The sequence below is a fragment of the Poecilia latipinna genome, unplaced genomic scaffold (genome assembly GCF_001443285.1).
Source record: "Poecilia latipinna isolate Pla-1442-1.1 unplaced genomic scaffold, P_latipinna-1.0 Scaffold1131, whole genome shotgun sequence".
NCBI lineage: Eukaryota > Metazoa > Chordata > Actinopteri > Cyprinodontiformes > Poeciliidae > Poecilia > Poecilia latipinna.
In genome coordinates, this window is record NW_015113747.1 from 168835 (window position 1) to 185054 (window position 16220).

Consider the following 16220-nt stretch of genomic DNA (forward strand, 5'->3'; position numbering starts at 1 on the left):
ACGCTTATTGAATAGCACTACAAAAATACTGGAGTGGGTACAACTGTCTCATCTTTGACTTTCTTTGCTTGTCAGGATTTGAATAATGTTCCATGGTTTAAATTTAAAATAAACAAATATTCACCATCGTGCTGATGTGTTTTATGAGCCCCTTCATGGCTCATAAAAGCACAACCCAGGCTTGTCTTTAAGGGCTCTTAATATGCATGACATTTGATGTGTTTGAAATTTATGTGATGTGAGAGACAGTTTACTGATGTTTTCTATAATGTTTATTCAAAACAGCTCCTAGAACTGCTGTTTCAATGAAATATGGTTTAGTCAATCTTTAGAATCTAATCTCCTTAATGTGACAGATTAGACATTTGTTCCCTTTGGATAAAAATACTCAGTTTGTGACAAGAAAAGCCAATGATGAAGCCTCTTTGGTTTTTCTTTTTATTTGATACCAAAAATACAAATAAATTGGTATGCACTAAGATTGCTGGAATTGGGTTTCTCATATCTGAAATGACTGACACTAGGACTCTGTTAAGAAAAAGAAAAGACTTTTCAGACTTCAGGGTTCTGAACTGTCACTGCTGGTCAGAGTGCTTCAGTATTTACTTTTCTTTGAAGCAAGTGGAGAATCATTTCAGACAGTTGTACTTTGCAGGAGACAGCATTAGTGTATTTTGAGTTTTCTGCTTCTAACAGCACTGCCTTCAAACCGGCTGACGTTATTCAGGGCAGAAATGTATTATTATTTTATTCATTCAGAAAAGACTGAGATTTAAAACCTCATTTATAAGGGTGGCCATGGCAGAATGACCAAAAATACAAAATAAATGCATCACAGTTCAGTAGAATGACCTTAATACTCAGGGTATTATTGCACTTACCCATATTTCAGGGTTTTTCCCTGACAAGCATGTTTGTGCAAAGATCTTGAGGTAAAGCCTGACCTTACTAATAATCAGTATGTCACTCTAACCTATACAGAGTAATTGAAATGCTAACAGTCACTCTTCCACCTTGAAAAAAACCTGTCAGGCGTTGCGTCTCTCCATATATTTCAGTGCTCACTTCAGTCACACTCCCTGACACAGACTCATCTGACCCAGCTCTCATCAGAAGTTTCAAAACTTTTTATGCTTTATTATAGGAACATTATTTTCTCCATCATGTTTTCCTGAAGGACTAACTCGAGTGATGCAGCCTGAGAATGCTGATGCTGCCAGCTTTTTGTTGAGCGAGTAAGTGAGCTGTCAACCCGGTGTTGTTCTCATTTAAGGAGCTGACAGTCAGCGGCCGTCTCAGCGCGCGAAACCCATTTTAGCATAACACCTCTGTCTCTCGTACCCTTCTTTACTCCTTCTCTTCTCATTTTATTTGACATTCTTCCTCTGGACACTCATCATATCCATTGTCTTTCCTTCTTTCTTTACACTTACCAGCTATCTTCCTCGATCCAGTCTCCTCTAATCTCTCCTCTTACCTTCCACAGCTGTGTGTTTGTTGTCAGCCATCCATTCAGCCTTAACACACTGCACAAGTTCCTTGCTCAAAACTCTCCACTGTTTTTCAATTCACTTAGCTTCTCCCTCTGCTACTGTGTTCTCTTTCCATCTATCTTCTATTGACAAATTCAACTGTTCATTTTCTCTAATAGACTTCTTGCTGCCAAGATAGCAGGGGAATAACATTTGTATAACTGTTAGATAATTCTCTGTTCTCCAGATGTCTTGACACCTTTTACAGAAAACACTGCAGTTCATTTTGGCATTTCTAATTCACCAAACCATTTCACATTCTGCCTAATCGTCCAAGTCACTGTGCACTGTAATTTATCTTGCTACAGTTACTATAAAACTTTAAGTAAAAAGAAGCTTGAGATAGCGCCTTCATTTATGGTGGCCTACGGATGAGCTTTGGGGAAGAATGCAGAATCAACACAATATCTGGAGTTATGGTGCATTTAAAGAGCTATATGTGAGATTTTTACTGTCCTGTAGCAGAAAATAGCCCCAATATATCGAGAGGTTGAAAGCGAAGCTGATCAATACCAGTGACTCAACAATCTGTTTGCCAGGTGCTGAGATAACCGACTTTCAAAACTCACTTTGTTGCTGTAGTCTCTTTTCGCTGCAGCCTTGTCCTGAGACAGAGAGACTTTCCCCTGTACCTCAACAGGGGTGTAGAAACATGGTTTTGATATCGCCTAACAGTCCATTTTTACTCAACCTGGGACATTTGTAACAGCAGGAGCAGCTCTTTGTGAAACAGGCTGGGTGCTAAGTTGTTTTTTTATGTATTGCGCATCTCTGAAAATATTGAGTTTTGCAGTTGCGTCCCACAGGAGCCTGTCTAATTTTTACCAATACGTATCTAAAGACTGCTATTAAATATTAATAAAAATCCATTTGGCTTATCTGAGCAGGCTCATGCACAAGCCATCTCCAGGGTTCATTGGGTGGCAGTAAGGGTACGCCCCGGAAAAGCATCCAGGTCGTACATAACAGAACAACACAGACACACACAGGACTTGCACATGACATGCAGAACGACTATGCACTGACACACTGATACCTAAGGGCAGTTTAGACCAGCTGACCTAACATGTATGTTTTGGGACCGTGGGAGGAAGCTGGGTACCCTTTAAGAACTCACTCATGCATGGAGACAACATACAAAACTCCATGCAGAAAGGCCCTGGCCTGGATTTGAACCCTGAATCCTTTTGCCGCTTGGTAATAGTGCTAACAACTGCATCACTATGAAGCTCATTAATAAAATCATCATAAAGTTACACATTATTAAAAAAAAAAAAAAAAAAGCATTGCTCTGAAATCAGGAAATCAAAAAACAGAAATACCCTTTATTGTCCCACAGGGGGACATATAAGGTGTCCCAGCAGCAGATTAAATGTAAATGTAAGCATGCACATTCAAATAGTTGAACAACAACAAAAAAGACTGCACAGTACGGGCAAATCCACAATAGAAGAAAAAAAAAGTATAGTTATATAAAAAAGCATACTCAGATGAAAAAAAATATCCAGCTGAGTAGAATCACTTTAAAAAGGATTAGCTAACAAGAATATTATCAATATTAAATGTCTGTCAAACTTAAAAATATGACACCTAAGGTGCAAATTAACAAAGCATTAAACTATACACTTAAGATGACAAAACCATTTCCTCTTTAAATTGAACAATGTATGTTTTTTTGTTTTATTTTGCATTACATACACTAAACCTATTAAAACTGTTGTACACTAACTGCAGTTAAATGCACAATGATTACTATGGATGTTGTAATATAAATGTGTGTGTGCATATATATGTGTGTGTGTGTGTGTGTGTGCGTGTGTGTGCGTGTGTGTGTGTGTGTGTGTGTGTGTGGAGATGGAGCTGTATTTGGAGATAGGTGTGAAACAAAATAAAAGACAAAAGCACTGGAACATGAAACAGAAATGTTTCAACACACATGGTGCTGAAGACTGAAGAACAGGATTATTTATCACTTTGGGGGCTACCCATAAAAATATATATAATGTTTATTTGTGTGCTTGATGTGCCAGATTAAACAAAGAGGGTTAATTGAATTGCAATCCTCTATGGTAACCACAAATTATAGCTATAATAGGAAATTTAAGATAATTTACAACATTTTAATAAATCAAAGCATGTTATGTGGGGGAACTTTAAACTTTTAGAGATGAGGAGATGAAGGATGGTGCATGAAAGATAGATTTTTAGGTTTTCCTCCTCCTCTTTTTGGACGGATGATGTCCTTTGAAAGGTGATGCCAGTTATAAAAATACCAAGCCATCCAGTTGTATCTTCCCTGAAATGGAACAAAAACATAAATGTTATATTTGTTCACACAATTTATATGTAGTTATCTGTTTTTTTTTTTGTTTTTTTTGTAATTGTGTAAGCCAAATGTCTTTCTCCATCTGTAAAGCTTGTCTTTTTATATCCGTCTTAAACCAGTTTCCTTTTCATTCAGTCTGTTTTTTCTTCTTTTTTTTTTCATTCCAGCCTAGTGCCCTTTAGTCCTCTATGCAAATCACTGTGATGTTTCCTTTTGCTGGTTCGAACTGACTAATAACGTGTGATCATCCCACCATCAAGGCTGGAGCCATAGCGTTGCCATGGTAACATCCAGTCTAAACGCAATAACGGCTACTGCGGAGAGAATGTTGAGACAGCAGTAGAGTGTGTAGACACACAAGAGCACACACCTTCACAACCCGCCTTAACACATGAGTAACCCGTGCTCATTTGCTTTAACGACCAGTGGGAGACTTGTGCTCGTGTGTCTCCAAAGGGAAATGCAGCCATCTTAAAGCAAGATAAGTCATTACACATGCCACTAATGCACACCTTCACCAGACCAGCTGTTTTATAGACATATGTTGCTTACAATGTTCATGTTCCTTTACAGATGGAAATACGCTGGTGTTTACCTGTGTAGCTATTCACATAAGACAGATGTTACTCCGAAAAAGACCCGAGACTTTAAGACATCTTATACTGAGGCTATAGCATGCACTTTGCTTCACAATGTAAGACAATAACTCTTCACCCATTCTTTATGGCATACATTTTAGTCTATTAGAAAGCATTTGATTTCCTGCTAATGTAAATCTGATATTTGTGCTACCTCTTGTGCGTGACTGATTTTTTATTTTTTATTTTTTGTCTGAAACATTGCTAAATATAGCAAGAAAGTCACTGAGCTGGCACCAATGGGTTAACTATTGTTAACTTCAAACTTCTCTCACGGACAGTGGTTGATTTTTAGACCTTTGCTGAAGTAGATAAGATTAGTGGCTAAGATCACCTTCACATGTAAATATTGGCCAATCATTGATCTTCCAAAATTAAGGAAATCAGGGTCGATTTATAGGTGTACCCTTAATTTTCACAAAGCTCCTCCTTGGAGTGTGTCGGAAAGAGCAGGAGCTTCTTAAAGAGACAGAGGCCAATCTCGAGGTGTGAAACTGTGAAGTCAAAATTTCTTTCAAGTTATCTGTGACACATACAGCATTGTTATAACAACTGAGAGCAACATAATTACTTGATTTCAGTATAAAATGGTGCTATGTGCCTAGAAAATATATAATACCTCCCCTTTAAGGAAATAACAGAAATTTGCAAAGGAAAAATAAAACAAGAAGCAAAATTAAGACGAGTACATTAAAAGATATTAAAGGGAAAAGATAGCAGAGAAAATAAAATATTGTTTTTAGTTGAACATGAACCTCAATAAACAGTGTAAAATAGGGAAGCTAGACTAATGTGCAAAGTTGGTGAGATACGTTTAGACAATTTAAATGATGACTTGTGATTTTTTTTGTTTTGTTTTGTTTCCTACCTTTGTTTTTACCATGGAGGATAAATGTTGTCTTAATCTTTCTAAATAGGCATTTAAAGGTAATTCTGGCTTTCACATTTGTTGTCTGTTTACTTGTCACAGTTTTTCATGCCTGTGTGGGGAAGGATTTTTTTGTTTTTGTTGTTTGAGAGAAGATGGGGTTCTTTGCTGAGACAGCGACAACCAAATTAGAGTCAGACAGATGGCGTACTGCAGGAACCCTTTGACTCAACCAGTGTTTTTGTCAGGCAGAGCACAGTGGCCTTTCATCCTGCCTGTCAGCCATGGCATAGGGACAAATGGAGAACCGTGGTAACTGCTTTTGTGTATTAAAAAAAATGAACATCAACATGCTCACTTTCTCTGGTGCACTCTCCCACAAAACCTATTTAGCTGTGAAAACGTAGCCATGAGAGAGAAATCTAGTCAACAAAGATGTGTTTGACAATTGTTTCAATACAGAATTTGCCTGAAATAATATTAAGTATTAATGTTAGTGTTGAATAATTCATTTTCTAAATTGTCAGTACTCAATTTGTCATTTCCAGAAATTATATTCCAACTTTAAAAGGCATGCCCTGCTTTTCTGGGAGTGTGGGGGAATACTGGTTATCTCAGGACAGTGTTTTTTTTGTTGTTTTTTTTGCACATCTACAAAATATTAACAGAAATATAGATAAAGATTTAATGCCATTGAGCACAACTTTTATACATTTAACTGCATTGTCAAATGGGTTTATGGAAGAAACCTTTTTTAATGTATGGACTGTATGTACTTTTTAACACCAGACTTGGCATTCTAAATGAAAAGATGCAGGAAAAAAAAGTACACACATACAAATTATAACAAATATATAAATTATGTGCAAAAAAATGTGTGATGAAACAGGGATTCTGAATGGAACACAGAAAAGGACACGAATAAGGGCATAAAAAATGTATCAAATGGCTGAAATCTGTATGTTCAGAAGATACTCCTATTACCTTTCAGTGGCAAATAATAGCAGCTTGTTTAGTCCTAATTAGTGGCTTATAAAAGGTTTCTCTCTACCAAGGTATCACATAAGAAGCATGTCATAATGGGCAAAAGCAACAATGTGTCTGACCTCATGACCGTTTCCACCATAATGTTGCAAAACACACTTACGGATTTGATTACAGGCACATATATCCTGATTTTTCCACTGAGCCCCTTTGGGATCACAATCCAGGAGTAGAAAGAAGATGTATATTTATAGTAATTTCCCAATAGCTCAGCCACAACTAGGTACTCCTCACAAGATCTGTGAGAATGAAGTCAAACTAATAATAATAATATTTCTTTGATGGCCAGAGAGCATTCAGAGAGGTTTTAGAAAGACCTTGAGCTAACTGGTACAAGAGTTTTGAAGATTAAATAAAGCAAAAATCCACTATAGTCTCTACACACTGTAGGACTCAACTGGTGAAGGAATAGTATGTTAATATAGTGTGGTTGGATATTGGAGATTAAAACTGAGGTTTTTCTTTGCCCACATCATATTTGAAGCATAGAACTTTAAACATCAGCCACACTTTTCTCATTATGGTCCTCCTTGTTTTTCTGTGAATCAGTGAGCAGGATAACACCAGTGAGACAAATGTAAATGGATCTAATATGTGTGTGAGGAGCTATGTTCTTGTCAGTGTATGTAAGTGTTCTGGTTTGATTCAAGAGCCCATCAGGGAAGCAGCCTTTGCATAACTCTGATAGACCAATTAGTGCAGAATGATAGATGATGAGCTGCACTGGCAGACAGGGTCGTAATAGAGGGCTGAGTGGAGGCACTCTGTCCTGAATCTCAAATCTGTTCTGCTATGTCCTCTCTCAAAAACCTTAATGATACATGAAGTTTTAGCCACACCCAAATAATTCCACCAGGGATGGAATCTGTATCTGGAATGCCTGTTTCGGTCCTCATATCCTGACTCGTTCCTGTTTGCGGTTTAGCTTGACATCCTTTTGATCTTTCTTTTATGAGTTGTAGATTAAACTCGTAGCCCTTCAAAATCATATAGATTTTCCTGTACGGTGACATTATGTTTCAGAACTTGAAAGCATAATGTCACCTCTGCCATTTTTAATAATAACAGATTTTTTTTTCCTCCAAATGTCAAAAGTGAACTTTTTTTTACAGAATCTAGCTTCAGTTATTGACTCCTCGCATATTAAAAGGCTGTAACAATATTCAGAAATGTTAAAGTACATGAAACATGAATCGGCTGCTGTTTATAAGTGTCACACAAAATCTTTTTGCCGTGACAATCTGTTTTCAAATGAACAGTCAGCTTATGAGTCGAGATAATGGGCAGCTCCCCAAAACATGCACTTATGCTCTTATTTTGACAGAAAAAAAAAAAAAATGCCTTGCCTCGACTTCTTCAGAACATGGATAAATTACATGCAAGAAATCATAAAACACTTTGACAAAACCTTGGATGTCTTGTTTTTAGTTGGGATTGTTTGTGTTCCCTCTTATTAAGGTGCATGTAATACGACTTTCTGTGAAGCTGTTTGTCAGAGCACAGGGTTGTTTGTGTGTGTGTGTGTAAAGCATCTGTTGCCAGACTGACAGATAAAAAGGTCAGAACTGTGTAAAAGCCCAATGTTGCTTTGAGGGAAAAGCAATCGTGTTTGAACTCACATGAATTTGTCTGTAATCTCTCTGTGATACTCTCACTAGAAACAAATTGGCAAGGGTGCATGTTAAATTTTAGAGAGCAGGTTAGCTGTGTGGCGCTGAAGCATTCTGACAGGGTATTTTTATTTTTTATTTTATTTTTTTTTTCAGATTAAACAGAAATATGCTAATATTTTAAACACTCTAATAAGGCAGAAGTATGAAAAGAACATGTTAAAACCTCATGAAACCAACACGAGTTGTTTTTTTGTTATAGTAGTAGTAGATGTGTGTACTATTCTCAGACAGAAACAAACTACTCTCAACAATCCATGGTCAAGCTTCTGATGAAAAAAATTGTAAAACTTTAAAGGTAATGGATTTTATGCATTCAAAAAATGAAAATTTTCACACATTTCCTTTCACATATCTAAATAACTATAAAGACATCCACTTGTTGAATAATTTATAATGGTAAGTTTTATTAATCCTGAAGTGATAATGTTTTTTTGTTTTTTTTTTTTCTCTTTTTTGTGTATTCCTAAAAGTCTTTTTGGTTATTGATTTGGAAATAATTTTTGTTTTCATCTAATGGTGGATTTTAACGTTTGGTTTTCTGTTTTCCTAAATTGTATTATCAAAGGCATTTTAAACTCTACACATCCACAGAGAGCAGCAACACCCACAGAGGCCATCAGACGTATTATATCCTCCAAAACCACTCAAAAGATCAAACGAAACCCACTAAGGGAATCCAAGTCTCTTATCTCAGTAAAGGTCAGTGTTCACGGCTCCACTGTCTGAAAGACACGGGCAATAATGTCATCCATGGGAGAGGTGTGTGGTGGAAGTCGCTGCTAACCCAGAAAGATATTGAGGTTCCTCTGAGTCTGGGAACAACACATCTTTATGACTCTCAATCCTTTGGGGAAAACCAGTATCAGTTCATGATACGAAAGCTAAACTGCAGAAGACAAGGGTGCACCCAGAGTGAGTCTGATGCGAATCAAGTTTTATATCACTCAAAACGACACCAGGATTCCTGATGCTAGGTTCTGCTGCTGCTTCAACGTCGGAGTAGTTTGGCTCAACTACGAAAAAATCAGCACACAAATCAGCTTTTTAGGCATATTATATTCAAACATTTTGAGAACACCTGTGTCTTCATCATCGTCAAAATGCCTTCTCACACTGACTGTGTTGCTGAAAATTGATCAGTAAGCTCCAGTCTAATCTTATCTCCAAAGCTTAGTGAGCTTCACCTGTTAAGCGCTCCATTCAGGACTGTCTTCTGGAAGAACCTCAGAAAATCACGGTTTCAATCCAAGACAGTAGTCTGGGAAATAAAACTGAGAGATAGTTTCAGCAAAGTGACATTCACAGTCATAAGAGTAACTCCACCTCGATAGACAAAATATAACTTTTGAGCTTTGGCAAAGTAATCAACTGGAGAAGCTGTAGCAGGCGTTTGTGCTTACAATGATCCATCATCTTGACTGTACCAAAGTTTGCAATAAGATAATTTCTCTAAACTGATATCACACAGCATTTTCTTCAGAAGTTTAATTACCTTTTTGGCTTAAAGAAATATTTATAGATATTTTTATTATTATTATTATTATTTGGAAGAACTACTTTAAATGTTTTATTCATTTTAGTCTGAAATGTAGACAGACTTATGGACTTTGGAAGTGTTTGGTTTCTGTTTTGTGCAATTGCATTTTTCCTTTGTTGTTTTTACATAAACTGAAACCTAGTCTAATCTTAAAGTTATATGCTAATATCCATCTATCTATTTTTATAAGACATTAAGAGCAACAAAGAAAACACAAGGCAGATAATCATGTACGCACACACACACACACACACACACACAAACTTACTCATTGAACTTAGCATGCATACATACATGCAGTCTTATGATGGTCTGTCCAGGAAGTTACCAGTCTCTCACCTGCTGGAAATATGTGTCAGCTCCCCATGGATGTATGTGTGTGTGGATGGATGGATGGATGGATGGATGGATGGATGGATGGATGGATGGATGGATGGATGGATGGATGAAGGAATGGATGAAGGAGGGAGAGTGGGAAAGATGCATGGATGACTGACTGACCCTGACTGAGTCTCAGTTCCAGTATCTTTACAGCACAACCCTTAATATACCTTCTATTGACTTTATCATTATTACTGACAATGCAGATCACTCTGGCTCTTCATCTGGGAATATAGAATAGAAAGATCATAAACACACCTCTGTGAGTTAATCTACTCAAAACTCAAGCAGAAGACAATCAATATCATGATGAATTTTCTTTTTTAATCATGTTGTTTCCCCACACAGAAAAGCTTATGAAGTGATAAAATTACATTTCTGAATGAGACTGTTTTGATTCTGAAGTGGCAGGTTGAGTCTGATTCATGTCAAAATGATCCATGTTTTTTCCAGTTGTTGTGAATAAATGAGTTGGCTGCAGGGTTTGTTTGCATTTGCTGATTTTCCGTGTGCTTCGCATACGCTGAAAAACAAAGTAAAGAGCACAGATCTGGTTTTTTTTTTTTTTTTTCCTTTTTGTCGCTGCAACTAAAGGAGGAATGCCCTCCCAGGAAGTTTTGCAAATCATTGATGAGAACATGGAAGAATCCTTATTAGGTTTGCTTGGACATTTATGCAATCAAGTTCGTTACTTTATGTCTTAGACTGCGTCTCCCTTTGTGCATTAACAGCCAGTGTGGTGGCTCACTTGCTCATGCTGGATTATAGCCGTCTGTATTATTATGAATGCGTCTGTGAGGGCATTATATTCTTCTTTTCTCATTTTATGTGTTCCTTTTTTTTTCCATGTACCACTCTCCGCTTCATGTCAGATCTCCTATTAAATATAAGCTGTTCTCCGAGTGTCTGCATCTGCGGCTCTCCTGCAAACCAAAACGAACAACCCAGTTAAATAATAAACTGAAGGCTAGCAGAGGGACCCCATCAACCTCTGAGCTGTATCCTCTCTGAAGCCATCAATCGTGTGACTAAAGCTAAGCTGCATAATGACATTGTGGCAGCGTACTTGTGCTGTGCTGCAAAACATATTAATGTTAGCCATAATGAGTTTGACAGCCCAATATGGGTATTGGGGGGGATCCTGGGGAATTTCAGCTGATCAACACTGCCATCAAATGGCGGAGAGGAGTTACAACAGCTGCAGTCAACTCTGCAGTGTTGGGTGTTGTGCAGATGATTCATGCAGATAATTTATTTTCCCTGGCTGTTTTTGCCTCTCTAATCATAAAAATGCAGCTCAAGTCCCATCAATTACTTGATTATTTTTAATCTGAATTCTGCTGCTTGCTTATTCACTCCTGTGCATTGCGTTTGCTGCAATAGAAAGCTGATGTTTTCTTTCAAAATAGGCTTGATTTTAGTTTCTATTGGTTCTCTTCATATACACTTCCATTTCTTCCCTGCCTCCCAGAATCTTGGAACTCCAACAGAACGGCGACATGGACATCCTGAAACTCAAGTGGTGGCCCAAAGACAGCCCGTGTGACCTCTACAGCTCAGACCAGACGCGGCAGCGTGGCAACGCGCTCGACATCCACAGCTTTGCCGGAGTTTTCTGCGTCCTGGCAGCCGGCGTGGTTCTCTCCTGCCTCATTGCTATGGTGGAAAGCTGGTGGTCACGGCGGAAGGGATCTAGGGTTCCCTCCAAGGAGGTATGGGAGAGGATGACCTTAAGAAGGAATGATACCGTAGTCCAAGGAATACTTCAGATCATTTTGTGTGAAAAGAAAAAAATAGGCTTGCAAAAAAACAAAAAAAAAGTCATAAAGATTGAATCTGAAGAAAACGCAATGTTTTTCATTGGGATGGTATGTCATTGACCAATACAAATAATTGTGAAGTTCAAGAAAAAAGATACATGTGTCTTATTTAATATCTGCGTGAGAACAGCTGCTCCATGAAGGCCGTGGAGCTTTATTAGAGAACTTATAGTGAATAAATGGCATCTTGAAAACCAAGGATCTCACCAGGAAAGGGCTAAAAGAAAAGTGTGGAGGAGTTTAGAGCATCACCTGAGAAATATAAAGATATGGCACAGCTGCAAATCAATGTTTGCAGAAGCTCTACATCTAACCAGTGTCAGCCTGACTTATGTTGCAAAGAAGAATGGGCAGAGGTTTCAGTCTCTAGATATGCAAAATTAGTGACGACACGCTGCAAAATACTGCAGCTACATTTGCAGGGAAAGGTGGTTTTACAAATACCTTCCATTCTTTTACATTTTTGTTTGAATGGCATCTGGTAAACTGTGTGAATTTTTCCTTCTGTTTTACAGTTATGTTGGTCTATTACGTAAAATCACAGTAAAATGCACTGTAAAACAAAATTGCTATGTGACAGAAGAATGACTTTAAAGGGTAGACATATTTTTTGAAGACTAGAGGTAATACAAAAGGGATATTGGTCAAAAGAAAATTAGAAAATGATGGGCAGAATAGATGAGTGGACAATTTCCAGCTTCTTATAAGCAGCTACTATAATTGTTGATCTTGCATGAGGTAAAACGCAAAAAAAAAAAACATGAAGAATTTTTTAAAGATATCTTCAGCCTTCCTTCTCCTGAACTTTTTAATTTTTTTTTATTTTATTTTTTGTTGTTGAGAAACATCAATGCACATTAATACCCTCCAAGCTCTATATTTCCTCTTCATTGACATGTCGGGGGCTGATCTCATGTACACGCGGAAACAAAGTCAGAGAATTAAGTTCACGTTCCAAAACAATCCCCCATCTTGTTGAGACAGTCAGTTCAGAGAGGGTGCTGTCATGTTATTAATTTTAATTGTTTGTTCATTAGAGTTACCATTAAATTATCAAAGTGATTAACCGAAGGGACTCCCTCTGCCAAAAGCAAACTAATATGGGTCTAGGTGAATTAAGCGACAAATTTAACTGAACCTAATTGGAGAAGGAGTTCTTTTTTTTTAAAGTTATGCGTTTCCCCTTTTTTCTTTCATTCTCATTACATCACTATCTGGCAATGATTTGTCAAAGCAAATATCTAGCACAGTAGATGAGACAATCGTATTCATCATGCCACATCTACATCTTTTCCCACTGATTATTTAACATCTCTAAATTGAGCATTGGGGGGTCGTTATTTTCAGCTGACAGTTTTAAATCATCATCGTTTATCTCCCAGTTTTTCAACATCAAGTTACAGTAAGTAGCTTCTTGCAAAATACCACCTTCTTTCAGAGTTTAATTAGTAGTGTTGTTAATGTGTTGACTAATCTGAAACGATGCGAGTGCAAACAAATTAATCAACCCTTTATTTGTTAATCGCAGTCTGTGGTTGTATGAGAGGAGCGGATGCGGGCAACTTTAAAAGTAGAATACAAAGCAGCCCGAGGGCCTGTTGGCGTGCAGCGGAACATAGCAAGAGTCAAAACTACTGAGTCACTGTGTTAAACATAGATGTCTATATCAACGTCTGTCCCTCCCAAAACAGCGGCAGCGTTCCGTCGTCGTAAATTAGCAGCTGCACCACGTGAAATACCTAATCAGGCTATGTACTGATGATCACCTCAGCAGGGATGTCATTGGAAGCAATCAAAATAACTCCGGTAACGTCTTCCTCTGGTAGGAAGCCTTCTGTCCGCTGCGATGCAGTAGCTGTATTAGCTGCATCATTCTGTCGTAGGTGATGTTTTCAGTAAGAAAGCCAAATAGATGCATGTCGAGTTGCTCTTCTTTAGGTCGTACAAGCACAAGCCTCAACCCTTTTCATCAGTTTTTTAAAATTATGTATATTTTTTTTTAAGTTCGTTTTCTAAGTTTGTCCTTATTTGAACTAGAGGGGGGGAAAAAGAATATCTAAAAGCCTCTTAAACCTGCCTCCATTCATCCTCTATCACCAACTATTTTTATTTACCCCCCAGGCCCACTGCTATGTTTACCAAAACACAGAGGGCGAAAACGGGTTCACGTTAATAACTTTAATCAAAACTTCAAAATTGCACAAAAGTGTCACAGATTTGATATGCACAGCATGCCAGTGAGAGACTCAAAGGGACGTAATTATGTATGAAATAATATTTTCACTTCTGGTTTAGAGTTAATCATTTATGTGACTGCAACAAATTGGACCAGCACATGAAGCAGCACAGATTAATTTTTTGCGGAAAATGTGTTTGCCATCAGGTGAATTACTTCCGCTTCAAACAATTGCTTTTTTTTCCCCCCTCGTAGGAAGCAGCTTGATAAAGGCAGGTCAAGGTTAAATTGAGGATAATGGCTTAAGAGAATTAATGAGGAAACGTTTCCTCCCTTTTTATTGAACTGCCGGTCCTAATTCCAATAGCTCTGTCAATCAGAGAGAAGGGGCTCTGGATGGTCGAACAGCCTTTATTACTGATTTTGAGGCTTAAAGAGGGTAAATATTCATGACCACACACACACACACACACACACACATAATTTTTAATCGTCCCGTTTTGATCCTATCTTCTAAAAACAAGTACTAGAAATATGCTCCATCTAATCTTTATTTTTGTTTGCATTGTGTTTTTTTTTTTTTTTTTCGGTCATTGTAAGTGACATGAACATTAATTTAGAAAAATTACACAAAGATGAGAGATGGAAATTGCGACTTTGCCGAGGATGATTTAACGACCGATCGGGTTACTTTTCATTATAAAAGACCAATAACCCCAGTCATCTGGAAAGTAATTTAGGAGAAAGTTTCAGCAGGAACACTCTATTATCCTTTCGTTACAAATGATTAAATAAGTGGGGTCCAGTAAATCATAAAAAAAAAAAAAAACATTGGAGGATGACTTTACTACAGCTTCTGAAATGTAGGTGAATCCTTCAGTGATTTTTGCTGTTGAGACTAAAGCAGCCCTTTGACGTTAAGTGCACAAATGCACAGCAAGCTGAAATTGCATTTGTTTGCTGTTGCCACTGAATGTTGGGTTTGTGACTTGAATGATACATTTTATAGGATCTGATCACTTTAGTGGGCACAGGATTCTGTGACAAATCACGTGGAAGTTTTTCTTCTTCCTTCCATATTGCAGTCTAAGGGATAAACTGCTTCTGCTTGGAAAGGATCAGGAATGTGGGTATCTTTATTAAATGTACCTGGGGTTTGTTTGGCTATTAATCTATTTAAAAATCTATTTCATTTGCAGTACATGTGGATTTTAAATGTTAGCTTTTATTCCAGCAACATACACACTGACATACCCATCATTTAGATTGAGGCCGTTTATTACGTAGAACAAAAGACATGTTAAGAAAAGGTTGGTTTTTCTAAACTAACTGATAGCACAACTATTAGTACCCACACATTCAACATTTTATACAATAGAACGGCGCTAAATTCCTGGTATAACATCTTACACGGTTGGAGCATCTACAGAGAGCGATATTTGACCGTTTCTTTCTGCATGATCAGACAGTTCAGGCTCCTGAGTTCTCTCTCAAGTTTTTTTTTTTTCTTCAGCTCGTCTAAAAGCTTTTCCATAAAAATTAAATGTAGAGACTCGAGGTGGACATGAAAGAAGATTGATTTGGTGTCTGGTGAACTATTTCTGTGTCGATTTCCACATGTTCACTATCCTGCTGAATTAATAACCTAAATTCAGTGTTCAGGTGAGATCCACAAGCTTTTTATTTAATTTCTCCTGATTTTAAATTCTTCTTGTTTGACCTCCTGCGGCCTTGAACTCTAACAAACTATTCCAAGGTTTTGGAAGAAAACACTGATTTTCACATGCCGTCATTTTACAGCAGACCCTCCTCTTATCTGGTCAAGGCACACCGGCCCAGTATCTGGTTCTTGACCTTTAATTGTAATGCTCCTAACTATTTGTTTACTCAGTTTGAACCTTTTCTTTGGTGTTGTAACTTGACAACCTGCGGTAAGATTATTATTTCTTGTACATCTTTGCCAGAAGAGACCTACTATGTATCTGTTTTCCAGAGATTCTGCTAGTGGTTAACTTTAGTGTAAATTCCTCTTCAGCTAACCTTAATTCTACTTATACATATTGATGGATGGTAGTTCAATGTTTGTAAGAGAAGAAAAAAGGTTAGTATTTTACATTTCGTCATATGCAGCTCTAGTATATGACTGCCTGCCATCATCTCCTTGTTTGCAGTCCCCCCCCCCTTCCCCTCGGCACCCCTCCTATAGCACCACGAAACTATGACTC

At 37.6% G+C, this 16220-nt stretch overlaps 1 protein-coding gene across 1 annotated transcript in view; it reads left to right on the top strand.

The window, feature by feature from the left end:
- grid2 (glutamate receptor, ionotropic, delta 2) overlaps positions 1–16220 on the top strand; it is a 179552-nt gene that overhangs the window by 145314 nt on the left and 18018 nt on the right. The window contains exon 12 of the mRNA XM_015052766.1: positions 11471–11711. Within this exon, the coding sequence (XP_014908252.1) occupies positions 11471–11711 (241 nt within the window). The remainder of the gene's footprint in view (positions 1–11470; positions 11712–16220) is intronic.